Source organism: Elephas maximus, chromosome 7, assembly GCF_024166365.1.
Source record: "Elephas maximus indicus isolate mEleMax1 chromosome 7, mEleMax1 primary haplotype, whole genome shotgun sequence".
NCBI classification, from domain to species: Eukaryota; Metazoa; Chordata; class Mammalia; order Proboscidea; family Elephantidae; genus Elephas; species Elephas maximus.
In genome coordinates this window covers 13,935,387-13,949,778 of record NC_064825.1, presented here as the reverse complement: position 1 = coordinate 13,949,778, position 14,392 = coordinate 13,935,387, and the positions used below count along the sequence as shown (strand labels likewise).

Genomic DNA, 14,392 nt, shown 5'->3' with positions numbered 1-14,392 from the left:
TAAGTTTTAATAAACTTTGTTAAAGGCTTCTGCCTAGGGAGATTAAGGAGAATTAAACTGTAGACAGATGGCGGCAAAGTGGAGAATTGGAGGTAATAAGGCAAGAAATCTGGAGCACTAAGTTAGGAGCAAGGACTGACGAGTGAGAACCAGAGATCCTTACAGATTTGGAGAAGAGCACGGGCCTCTGAAATCATGTGAGAGGGGGACAGAATTTATTTTTCAACGGCTGGGTCTCCAGGGAGGAACTCTGTTTCAACCTAGGCAGTAGTCTGGAAGAGGGACTTGGGAGTAAATTAGTCACTTAGTAAATCCCAGCTCATCATATAGGAAAACCAAAAATATTATAGACAGTGGACCTTTCCAAAAAAGGAGGAAAATTATAGGAACTGGAATTAAGAGAGCATCTGTCCAATGTAAACCCCTGGTGGCATAGTGGTTAAGTGCTACGGCTGCTAAACAAAAGGCTGGCAGTTCAAATCCACCAGGCGCTCCTTGGAAACTCTACAGGGAAGTTCTATTCTGTCTTATAGTGTCGCTATGAGTCGGAATCGACTCGACGGCAGTGGGTTTGGTTTTGGGTCCAATGCAAACATTTAAACAGTCTTTTCAGGTTACCACTTAGTCTCTATGATTTTGGACCCCTTCACCTGCTCTACCCCATAAGCATCTGGATGTATCAGGTAGGGAAGGCTTAGACCCTGGTAACAGGATGGTGCTTGTATACCTGGTGTCCACTGAGGTACAGCTGGTCAGTTCCTAGCCTTGTGCATGAAGCTAGCTTCTGCTGCTGTCGTCTGTCGCTCATGATCATGAACATTTGGTCTGTTCTTTCTTAGCTCAGTCAGAGCCTAGAGGTCGCTCCCCACCTGAAATTCACCTGCAGCCTGGCTGTTACCCCATCATTTCAGACCAGGATTTCCTCCTCTAAGTCTATACTGCAGGACATGTCATCCCAGCTACTGGAGCCCCTTCTGATGCTCTCCCCACTTCCATTACCACACTGTCGATAGTTCTGTGTCCCATCAGAACCACTTAGGAACCCAGGAAATTAGAGAAAGGGAGGGGGTGACAAAAAATGAGAGTTCTGGCATCCACCTTCATCTACCTCTTTTATTTTTTTTTAATATTTTATTGTGTCTTAGGTTAAAGTTTACACAGCAAATTAGATTCCCATTCAAAAATTCATACACAGATTGTTCCATAACATTGGTTACAGCCCTCACAGTGTGTCAGCAGCACTCTCACATTTACCTCATTTATTTCTAACAACAATAAATACAGATGGAATATGTCATTTTTTCTGAAATATATTTTAATAAATAGCTATTTTATAAGATTAAAATGTTTACTACACATTAATGTGATTAATATGGACAGGCAAAAGTGCTAATTTTATTTCTCATAGCATATGGCCAAACCCGCATTCCATAAATAGAGAGATGAAGTAAATTACCTGTGTATACAATGAAAGTAGCTTTGGGCACTATCCCCCTAAGTGGGGAAAAAGATCACTGAAGCTATTATGATCCTGTAGGAGAAATAGTGTTGTGTGTTTACTAATGAAACTTGCAGTCATTGTCTTATCCATTATTGCCTTTGAAAGGAAACACAGAATTAGATAGTATAATTAAAACTCACTAAGAACAAATAATCCCCAAGCACTAAACCATTAGAAGGATAAAACACTTTGGATTTATATTGTAATTTCACTTTCAGGAACCAACTATACATACACTATACAACCGTACAATCAGCTATATATGATCTCCAAAGGCAGGCAGTACACTGTATAATTCAATTTCACTCTCTTAAATAGAAAAGTGCTTCATGATTAACTTTTCCATATACTAAAACATAAACATAACTGAGGTTGTATAAACTACCTAAACCAATTTTCTTCAGAGACTTTGAACATGAGCAAGATATCAAGTATGACAAAAATAATTACCACATAAATTAACAGCTAAATTACAATGTGGTAGCATTCTAAAATGTAAAATTCTAACATAAATCAAAATAAGTTCCTTTGCACATGAAAATAAGTTACAAAATGTACAGATATATTAAACTCATTCAGTAACAACTATAATAAATATATTTTGTTTCACATAGTTATCTCAATAGTATTTATTTATTGGTTGTATTATTATATGACAGGCACTGTGCTAGTTGCTGGGTCTAGAAATCATAAAGTTATGTTCCTATCTCTAAGAACTTCCAGTTAAATGAGGAAGACAGACATGTAAAGAAAAACTTACACTACAATGTGATACTCTACTAGCAGAGAACTGTACTCTGAGTTATCTCAGCAACCTTATTACCCTTGGGACAACAGAATAATTTGTTGAACTAGTTGGACCCTTATGGTTGGTGGTGTCATCAAAGTTAATGAAATGAACAAAGCTATTCAATTAGGGCCTTGTTTTATGAAGACATCATGCTAAATCTAACTGGACTCATGGCATAGACCAAGGGCTGGAAATTATTACAGGGAGGCAAAGTGGTTTTCAATGTTAGGAAGAACTTTCTAACAGAACTGTTCAAAAATGGAGGTAGTGATCCATTTACCACTGAAAACATTTAATTAGAGACTGATAAGACATGAATCAAGGATGTTTTAGAATTTAGAGGGACTTTCTATACCAGAAGGAGCCCTGGTGGTGCAGTGGTTAAAATGTTCAGCTGCTAACCAAAACGTCAGTGGCTCGAACCCACCAGCTGTGCTGCAGGAGAAAGATGCAGCAGTCTGCTTCTGAAAAGATTTCAGTCTAGGAAGCCCTGTGGGGCAGTTCTACTCTGTCCTACAGGGTTATGAGTCAGAATCAACTTGATGGCAATGGGTTTGGTTTTGGTTCTATACCAGGTTGGAAGCTATATTAAATTCTAAGGTTCTTTTCAAGTTTGAATATGAATCTATGATTTAGAAGAGATATCTTCTGCTAAGTATATAACAGTATCATCCTGTGATTAGATCCCTTATTTAGATATTAAGTTTGATTAAGCATCATGGTGTCATCAAATATAATTTTTTAACACATTTAGATTTTTAATATATAAAGATACTTTTTCAAATTATATAATCTTCCACCAGAATCACCACATTTAGCTGTATAAATACATTAAAAGGAAATAAGAACAATCATTCAGGAGAAAATCTTAGGTACCGGCCTTTAAGTTTCTACTAATTACAAAATCAACGTGCACCTACGATAGAAGGAAAAGTCCTGATTAGCAACTCACTATAAATGTCAGCACCATGTATAGACTTTGGCCTGAGTAATAAAAAAAAAAAAAAAAAAAAGGGAAAAATTTGCTTCAATGAAAATGCTCCTAAAATGGTGTAGTTTTGAGATTCAAGTCCTACTGAAGTCTGGGGTATGCAGAACCATTGAAGTCAGAATATCCCAAATGTTGACTAAATTGAAGGAGGAAACAATTAGTCATATATCAGATAACTATTGAGATCAAAATGTCTAAATACAATGTAGAAATCTTTGGCCCTGAACTCCTATGTAGGATCTTATTAGGCTAATAATCTGCCACAGTCTTTGATAACTAGTCCCACTTTGAAGTATAGCTTTATAAAGTGAAGTAACATTTTTCCTTACATTGAGTAACATTGTTCTTTACATTGAACAGAAATCTACTTTCTTGTAAATTTCAGCCCTTGATTCTAGAGCTACCCCCTGGAAGATATTTGGGTTTTCCACTTTCAGTTCTAAATATAAGACTTTCCAGAACACTGGAGACAATTAGACTGAGAATAATAATATACAAGTAACACTATATGTATTGGACTGTATATTTAATCATTATATTTATTGCTTCCAAATCTCAAAATGTAAACAGATGCTTCCCTCTCTATATAACTGATTTTCAAACGGTATACCTTGAGCAAAGCACATTGAACCCATATTCAATTGCTCTTCTTGGTGCTGGGAAAAATGGAATCGTATCATAGCAGGTGGTCTCTCTCAAAAAATAGTATTCTAGCTTTCAAAGGCAGCAGTAATGAACAGTGCTATAATAAAGACCTTCTCTTTCTCTCCCAATACCAAAGCTGAGCCTTAGGGGAATGTAGTTTTTTTTTTTTATTGTGCAAATATTCTTCATACTACTTAGTGTCAAAGGCTGTAGATGAACAAAAGATGCTTCACGTTTTAACTCAGGTTTGAAGATCACCCTAGGAATACCCATTAACTTAGAATTTACCTCATATAAATTTATATATTTATATTTAATAATGCCATATACTTACTTTCTGCTTTGGAAGACATTACAATATTAGAAATAAATAAGACTAAGGGAACAGGCCATAGAGAAAGGGAGGTTATTTCCTCTTACTTAACTTTATAGACAGGAAAAAAAGCTCCTTCTGGGGGTACTGAGATAGATTCAAGGGAAGGGATCACTCAGATGTGCATGTCAGAAATATAGAACGAAGGTGAGGCCAGATGACATACATGGTTCTTGTATGGTGAAACCACAGTGATTGGCAAGACCAGAAAGACACAATCAGTTTAGTGACTGACCCTGTGATTACATAGTTGGGTACCTTGAGGATTATGAAGAAACAGAGCCATTTTCTGTAAGGCAGATAGATCAGATGAAAGTGCTAGCACTATGAACAGATGCAAAATCAGAGAGAAAGAAATCACTTATTAATGGGGTCAAGTCCAGCAAAGATTGCCATAGTGCCAAGGAAAAAGAACAGAGATAGAGGTGTTTATGACTAGACAGAGCACTTTTCTCCCAGTCATAACATGAAGAGGACAAAGGTGCAAATATAAAGAGATGACAGTAAGTTAAAATGATTAATAAGTAACCTGCAGCAGTTGTAGACCCTAAGGCAAAAAATCTTGTACATTAGAAAATGAATTTAATCAAAGCCAGCCCAAGCCAAGCCCAGTGCCATCGAGTTGATTCCGACTCATAGCGACCCTATAGGACAGGGTAGAACTGCCCCATAGAGTTTCCAAGGAGCGCCTGGTGGATTTGAACTGCCGACCGTTTGGTTAGCAGCCGTATCACTTAACCACTACGCCACCAGGGTTTCCTAATCAAATGCAGAGGGAGCCAAACAGATCTTGATAACAAGGATATTTCTAGACACTTTACCAGAAGTCAATGGCCAATGAGAAGAATAATGAAAATCAAGGTGACACAATAATGAAACAAGATGAGGAAGGGATTAGATTTTGCTTTAGCTTCCCTTTTCTAGAAAAGATCAGTAATTCCTGGAGTCAGCAACTCATATTGATTTTAAATGAACTCAATGATTTATATATGCTTAAATTAACAGTTCAGTGAATACACATGTAGGTCACCCATTGTGTTTATGGTACTTCTCAAACAATTTGTTTTCAAAGCCACACACACACCTCCACTGGATTTTCTTTTCTTTTTAAGGTGCACACAGAAAAGGGCAGAACCAACCAACCATGTGCTGATAGAGGGAGGAAGGCCACCAATTCTACAGAATACTTTTTATGCAACTGTCATCTGATCAGGGACAATCCTGATTTTAGAATTGCATGATAATGCAGTTTAATATTTTGTTTCATTTTGAAAAATACGTTTGGAACTTATGATTGCAAAAGTTTATATGGTAAAATAAAGACCTTCATTTCAGTGTATTCCCACTTGGGAACACATTTCTAAGGAATACGTACTTTTTTTTTTAAGAGATTAACATTATTACAAAATACATTGTCGTTGCTGTTGTTGTGGGCTCTCGAGTCATTTCTGACTCATAGTGATCCTGTGACAGAGTAGAACTTTCCTATAGTGTTTCCTGGGCTATAATCTTTACAGGAGCAGATCACCAGGTCTCTTCTCCCATGGAGCAGCTGGTGTGTTCAAACTGCCGACTTTTCAGTTAACAGCCACACTTAACCATTGTGCTACCAGGGCTCCCTCTACAAAGTGTTGTTGCTGTTGTTATTGTGATGGCCCAGTCCTGACCCATCCTCACAAACATTGCTATGTTTGAGCCCACTGTTGCAGCCACTGTGCCAATCCATCTCATAGAAGGTCTTAGCTTTTCAGCTATAGGCAACTACATTTGGTTACAGAGAAATCCAACTAATACATTTCCTGAGACTTAAATCAGGGGCCTTAAAGAAAGACATCCCCTTGCAAGGTAGAATCATCCAGCTGAGAACAAGGATGACTAATACTCTTGCATTGTTTGGGTACAGGTGCTTTAACATCTAAACAGATGTGTGTTGCAAATATTACTATCAATACCAAAAGCCCCAGTCATTTTTTAAATACGGAAAGTCACTATGAATAATTTAGTGAAGTAATAAACCAACATGGTACTTTACAGTTAGTATATATCATTGCAGAAAATTGGTATGGTACTAATTTAAATCCTGAATGTCTTATTACAACTCAAATTTGCACATTTAAAACTTTAAGAAATATAATTTATCTAGAGGTCATATTTTCTACATCTTCAATTACACTGGAACCTTACAATGATAAAGAAATTGTATTTTAGGACTATCATCCCATATTCCAAAAATGTCACTCAATGGAATACATGGTCAGGTTTAACTTAGAACTTCTGATTAAATTAAGAATGTTAGTTTACTAAGCTTGGGCCAGAAAATAATAAGAGAAGTATGATACTGCCAGAAACTGGAAGCAACTGACACTGAGACTTATAGATGCAGCAATTATAAAAGCACTTCAGTAACTACAAGTGACATTACAGTATTATAACATGGTAAATTATGCTCTGAATGAAGGGCTGAATCATGAAAAAAAAATAAACTGTGTTTAGCATACTATTCAGAAGGCTCAGAAAATATATTACATTTTAGAAAAATTTCTGACCAAAAAAATGTTTTAAAAAGTGCTTAAAAGGAGTTAACTAATTATCAGAAAGGGTAGCAACTCAAGAACTCTTATACCTGTACAACGGGGCAGGATTCTCACCTCTTTCTAACTTACTTTTTACTTCATGAGATAGTTTAATAACACATTTCTATTACCTAAAGAGGCTTCTCCCATCTAGAGAGTAGAAATCTGTGAACTTTGATGTTTTTACTAGCCTTTCATGGATAATCCTCCAAAAAACCAAACCCGGTGCCGTCGAGTCGATTCTCACTACTCTAAAAGCATCAAAGAGACTCCTGTATTCTCAAGGATTAAATTATATTCAATAAAATTTTTGGTAAAATGTACTTATTTTAAGTTTCTTGGAACTGTTAATACATATATGGTGTGTATACATAGTAATTCTCTAATAGCAGGGACATTTTATTAAGATATAAAGACTTTTCCCCCAATCATTATGGTTAACAAGTTTACTGTATGTTTTTAGGACTGCAATAGTTTGAGAACGTCCAAGCAAATATTACTTTTAGAAATGATTAGAAAACCAAGGGTCCCTGTATTTATTAAACTGAACCACCTGGCAGTAAAATTCAGTTAAGGCTCTTGGCATTGGTGAAACTTCTTCCCACTCGGACCTGCTGCTGTGGTAGACCTGCACTTCATCTGTGATTTCATCTGGTGCATAATCACCACCTAATATATAAATTTTATCTTCAATTCCAATTGCACCTGCATTAAACCCTGCACATTCAAAAGATCCTTCACCCTTCCAAACACAAGTATCTGGACAAAAACTATACACCTTATAGGTGGAAAGGTCACATATATACAGTGTGTAATTTACGGGGACTGCTTTAATTAGTGTTGCATGAAAAAATTGCCCAAACTCTGCTACTAGTTCAGACCACTGATCAGTTGTAGCATTGTATTTAAAAAAGCAATCAAGAGATGGGTTAAAGGCATCAGTAATCTCTACCTCTGATCCAAGAACATAGATTACATTTTGGCATGCACTTGCTTCTGGATAGTATATGCCTCTGGGCAGTGGGCTCACAGACACCCATTCTTTGGAAAGAGGATTGTAAGATTCAACATCTAAGAGGCTTCTAATGTCCCGAGATCCTCTAGTCTTTCCACCTATGACAAATAATCTATTGAGAGCCATAATTGATGTATGCATGGTTCTTGGTGTTTTCATAGTTGATGCCAAGAAGAAATCATTTTTGACTGGACAGTAGCACCAGGTTTGATCAGTGGCATCGTGGTATGACTCAGCAATATGAAGTCGAACTGTTCTATAGCACTTCCCTTTGCAACCGCCTGTCAAGAATATTTTCTCTCCGTAACTAGACAGACTGGATCCTGGCAAATCAATCAGGTGTGACTGTGGCAGGATTTTCCATGAGTCAGTTTTAATATTATAGCAAAATGTATATTGATTTTCTCCATTTTCCTCAGTTTTGTGAACAAATATATATTTTTCAGTTGTGGATGGTCGAGCATCAGGGAAAAGTCCACCAGAACCTTGCACACACTTAATTGCATCCATGATTATATCAAAGCAGTTTGTGCTTTTGAGTAAACACTCTTCATTGAGCAGACAGTCTTGGAGTGTTTCCTCAGATAATTGATGTAATCTCACTTTTTTAATCAAGTGAGGCAGATGCTCTTGCCTTGATTCTAAGTTATGTTTAGTCCAACTGAGGACCACTTTCAATACGGTTTCTTCTTCGGGAACATTTAATTCATCCGATTCCAGACATTTTTGTAATACTCCAAAATTCATCTCTAAGAAATCACTGGATTTAAATAACAAAGAAAAGTGATGTTGTACAAAGTATAATGCATGATCAAACAAACGGGTAGAGCCATAGCTATCTGACATTGATAATAACTGTAAACAATTGACAAGATCAATACTCTTTATTAAAAAGTCACTGCAAGCTTTGGATAGGAAGGAAACTTGAAGAAATGATGATAACTGAAAGAACATTTCTACATTATCATCTGTTATCTTTGTTTTCCCAGTATAGGCATAATCAAGAAATGCTTTTACTGCTTTGGAGGACAAATTAGTAATGGTAACACTTCCACCATCTCTTTCTTTCATGTTTACTTCAAACATAGCCCTGTAAAAATAAAGAATACAGAAGAACAAGTAAAGAGGAACATTTTATTCCATAATTATTTTCATTATTAACTAAAGATACTTCCTTTATCCTAAAGTTGATTTAAAATTAAAATTTTATAAACATATTTTTAAAAATATCCTATTATTTTAATATTGAAAATAATTATAAATCATATTATTTATCAAATATCAGCAAACATGTATTATATAACTCTCATATTGGAGGAAAAAATAAATATATACATATATGTAATAGCTTAGCTACAGTTATCCAAACTCTAAAAATAGACTATAAAAAGATTTAAATTTTATATATTGATTTGATATTCTTATATATTATTCATAAAATTAAAGCAAAATCTCTCTAACGCCAGAATTTACTTTTTATTATTTTTATTGTATTTTAGATGAAGGCTTACAAAACAAACTAGTTTCGCATTAAAGAGTTAGCACAGATATTATTTTATGACATTGGCTAACAACCCCACAACATGTCAACACTCTCCCTTCTCAACCCGGGGTTCCCTATTACCAGCTTTCCTGTCCCCTCCTGCCCTCTAGTCCCGGCCCCAGGGCTGATGCGCCATCTTTAGTCTCATTTTGTTTTACAGTCCTGTCCAATATTTGGCTAAAGCGTGAACCTCAGGAGCGACTTCATTACTGAGGTGATAAGGTGTACAGGGGCCATACTCTCAGGGTTTCTGCAGTCTCTGTCAGGCCAGTAAGTCTGGTCTTTCTTTTTGAGTTAGAATTTTGTTCTATATTTTTCTCCAGCTCTGTCCAGGACCCTCTATTGTGATCCCTGTCAGAGCAGCCAGTGGTGGTAGCTGGCACCATCTAATCGTACTGGACTCAGTCTGGCGAAGGCCATGGTAGATGTGGTCCATTAGTCCTTTGGACTAATCTTTCCCTTGTGTCTTTAGTTTTCTTCATTCTTCCCTGTTCCTGAAGGGGTGAGACCAGTGGAATATCCTAGATGGCTGCTCACAGGCTTTTAAGACCTCAGACACTACTTACCACAGTAGAAAGTAGAACATTTTCTTTATAAACTATGTTATGCCAATTGAGCTCGATGTTCCCTGAGACCACCGTCCCCACAGCCCTCAGCCCAGCAATTCGGTCCCTCAGGGAGTTTGGATGTATCTATAGAGCTCCATGACCTTGCCTTGACTAATACCAGAATTTATTTATAGGTTAATTAGTATCAACTGTGCTGGTGATAACTAAAATGACTTAAAATATGCAATTATATATAATACTTCTGGGTTTGGGATTTAAAAATGTCTTTTGAACTAATCTTCAATTTCACAGTAGTGAGACGTGAAAGATGGAGAACAGTGAGATAGATACTAGATGCCGCCAATGAATCCATTTTTGAGGGGAAACTCGCCAAGTAAAATAAACCTAAATCTATGTCTAAAAACATCCATTTTACCCAGCACTTTAGGGAAAGAGGAACATGATTTGATAAAACTAAACAATAACAGTATAGTATCATGCCAAAAAGGCTGAAAATCAGTCTTTATGATAACAGTCACTGAGTGATGGAGATGGGTCTCCATTTGAATAACTAGACTAGCTTGACAGCCCGTCATAACAAGTTCTGATTTACTGGTAAATTTGATAGAATCTAAGTAATTGGGAACTTCTTTGGTTCAATTTAAGCAAAAATATAAATTATTTGGAAATGTTCAGGCAGGAAACTATATGCATTTTTCTAATGGTTTTGATAAGAACGATATTGCCATCCACTCTTAACTTCATATCCAGAGCTGTTCATTTTTACACTTAGAACCAAGGACAGAAGCTGATCATTCATTGAAATTTAAGACTGACTGGCTTTAGTTCTGGTTTAATACTTGTTTGTATTTGGGCCAATACTGTCCAGGCTACTCTTGTGACCATTGCCTGTAGGTGCTGAAATACTAGAGGGAAAAACCCAATTTATTTGCTGGAGTCTTAGAAGGTAACTAAGGATATTAAAGAGGAACTACACGCAACTGAAAAACATGAGGGTCTTCCATATAAAGAATATTCCTTAGGAAAGGGAAGGATGACAAAATATGTCCCCACTAATTCCAATACACCTTAATACCTATATAAATATAAAAATTATATTGTTACACATTATAGGGTGTTTCAATAACATGCATATCAATTTAGAAATATTAGTCTGTGATAGCAATTATATTAGATCTTTAAAATATCTCTAGTCAGATTAGAATAATAAACTAGACCCAGCTGCCCAGATTGGTATTTAGGCTCTGCCACTTATTAGTTGTGTGACCTTGAGGAGTTTACTTAACTTCATGATGCTTCAAATTCTTCATTTGAAATAGCGCCTATTTCATTGGGTTGTTGAAAGAATTAAATGAATTAATAAATGTAAAGTTTTAGCTATTATTGTTATCGTTATTTTAAGAAATCAAATGTTTTCTATCAAATTCTATATATTTTTAAACTTCCACATTTCTTTGAGAAGACACTCTACATACCAACACATGCAAGCTTGTATTTCTATACTTCATCCTACCCATCTTTAAATTATCCAGTTACTATCTATCTCAAATTTATCATGTTATCATAAAGTGATTATAATATTTGATTCCAAATCAATTTCTTGTCTCCAATGACTTGACATCTCGATTATAATTTTCATTTTGCAAACACATTGCAAAGGGTATTTATCATGCATTGTGCACTTTCTCGCCATTTTTATTTTATATCTTCCTCCCCATATTCCAATGAGCTTGATCATAATATGAATATAATGAATTAGTGGCCTTACAAGAGTGTAAATTATAGAACTTCTGTATACATTTGCGCATACTTTTATGTAAATTGTGTACTAATTTAGCAAAATACTATATATAATTAAGGACGTAGGTAATTGTAAGACTGTCATTTGTGTTGCTTCAAAATGCGTAGAAAATTCTAAAAGGATATTGCTGTTTTGTTTAACAGTAATTTTAAAAAAAAATTCAAAGCAGACCCATTAAAAGCTAGGAATAAGCTGAGGAAGGTACTATGGACAATGATGTGCTGACATATTCAATTAATAAATAACTTCAACAAAGACAGTAGAGGACTGCAAATTCAAGTGCTTACAGGAACCTCTTATTTTTTAGCATGAAAACATTATGGGGAAGTCAAGTGTGTTCACACCAGATTTCTTCCACTTTTTTGCTAGGTTTAGAAATAATAATAATAACAAAAATAATAATAATAGCAGCTAATATTAATTGAATGTAAAGGATCTGTGTTAAGAATTACTTATACATTATTTCACTTAATCCTTATCATGGCCTTATGAGTTAGGTGCTATTTTTATTATCCTAATTCTTTAAAATGAGAAAGCTGAGGCCTGGAGAAGTTAAGTAACTTGCCTAAGGTCACATGGTTAACAAGTGTTGAAGGTGGGATTTAGATTTAACCCAGATACCCAGTACCATCGAGTTGATTAGATTAGGGCATCTGTATTAAGAGGCCAAGTACTTAACCACTACACTTCCTGTGGTGAAGGGGTAAAGTGAAGGGTAGGAGAGCAGAGAAGAATCACATGGAAGAAAAACTGGGTTAGAAGAGAGATGGGAAGGAACTGTGGAACCTGGGAGTATCAGAACACAAGAGGAAGTAGGGTATTAGTAGAGTTTGAAGAAGGTTACTCGAGAGAGGAAAGAGAAAAGAAGAGATGAAGATATATAGTCTGCTTAGCTAGTTAGAGACCTTTGCAGCCTTCCCACCTCATGTAGGGAACTTTACTGTAGCACTGAACCGTTGCTCCCAAACTCAAAGCATGAAACCCTGTAGGAGTGAGTGTTTAGCAAGTAGTAGATATCAATAAATGTCTGCTGAATCAAGTGCAGCCTATAAGATTTTCTCTGTAAGACAATAAATGTGAGGTATAATTAGACTTTGGCAGCAAAACCAGGGTGAAAGGATTAAAAACAGTATAAATTATAGCTAGGTGTTTCTATTTCTCAAATCTTACTCTATATTTATTAAGTTTATTTACTGGGGACTTGTACCTATATCCTGCCTACTTTGAATTAAAATTGCTTCCAAAATTGAACATAATGCAAAATACTGCAATAAGGATTTAAGCTTACTTTGGTATGACGAGGAGGGGTAAAAGCTAGAGTGTCACTGAGAGGCTTGCCTGTGTTTTGACCAAGAGGCCTCACAGGGTTGATACAGTTACCACAGCACAGAGGTTGTGTCTGACTCTTAACCTTGCAGAGTCAGGGATCTGCTGTTATTACAGGGGATTCTTACCACGTGATGACTAGGACATTCCCTGCGGAGTGACCTATATGGGAAACCAAATTATATTCAGCAGGTTGCTTAGAATCAGAACAAGGCAAGTAGTTGGGTGATCTTGAGAAATGCCTCTTAGCTAAGAGGGACTTTCCTCAACTACTGAAATATCTTTGCCAAAGGGACGAGAAATCTTTAAATCCTTTTGCGTAAGACCCCCTCTCCCCTGGATGGATAGACATGGCTGCAATTCATTTTCCTCTCAGATTCCTCTTTTTTTCAACTTTAGTTCCATTTTTTTTTAAATCAAGTCTTTCTTTTTCTAACTGCTTCAGTATAGGAATCTCTCAAACAAAGTTGATCTGAGATTATTTTTTTCCCCGAGCATTTCAATATACTAATTGTGGTAAAATGAGTTCCTTTATGTGGCCTTTTGCCATAGTGCTGTGAAAGAAAACAAACAAAAAGTCTGGGAGATATTTCCCCTAAACCCTGAGTTGTTACAGTTGTCCCAACTCTTTGGAGAAGCTCCTTACTTTTGCCCAGGGAGGAAGCCAGTCTCTGCAGGCAGAAAATGTCAGTTATTATGCAAACAGATGGAGCCATCTGTGGTCTAGGGAAGGGATTGGTCAGTTTAGACCAGCCAAGGGATTGGTCAGTTACTATGCAAATATAGTGGCTTGAAAATCCACCCCACAGACTAAGCCACTTGCCTATATAAGGAACCAATCCTATGGAGATGGTCAAGGACAAGGAGAGAAGAGAAGAAAGAAGCAGAGAGAGTGGAGTGCCTTTGGGTAAAAGGCTTGCCAAATAAACCTGTTGTCATAAGGCCGATTCCGACTCATAGCAACACTATAGGACAGAGTAGAACTGCCCTAGAGTTTCCAAGGCTGTAATCTTTACAGAAGCATACTGCCACACCTTTTTCCCATGGAGCGGCTGGCAGGTCCGCTGACCTACTGGTTAGCAGCCGAGCACTTAACCACTGCACCACCAGGGCTCCTTAGAATGATTGCCAGTGGAGCTAAAAGTGCTGTAATATGGGTCAAGGGCTGTAACACTGAAGATGGCTAGAGGCCACACAGACAGCCCGGTGTGGTGCACCACTGAGAAGGGCGCACACCAGACAGAGCATGCAGGGCTAAGAGGGGA

The 14,392-nt window shown here is 36.6% G+C and overlaps 1 protein-coding gene across 1 annotated transcript in view; it reads right to left on the bottom strand.

The window, feature by feature from the left end:
* Positions 1 to 1,103: 1,103 nt before the first annotated feature.
* Positions 1,104 to 14,392, bottom strand: part of KBTBD3 (kelch repeat and BTB domain containing 3) — a 36,584-nt gene continuing 23,295 nt past the window's right edge. Inside the window, exon 3 of the mRNA XM_049889440.1 lies at positions 1,104 to 8,978. Within this exon, the coding sequence (XP_049745397.1) occupies positions 7,376 to 8,978 (1,603 nt within the window). The 3' untranslated portion in view covers positions 1,104 to 7,375. The remainder of the gene's footprint in view (positions 8,979 to 14,392) is intronic.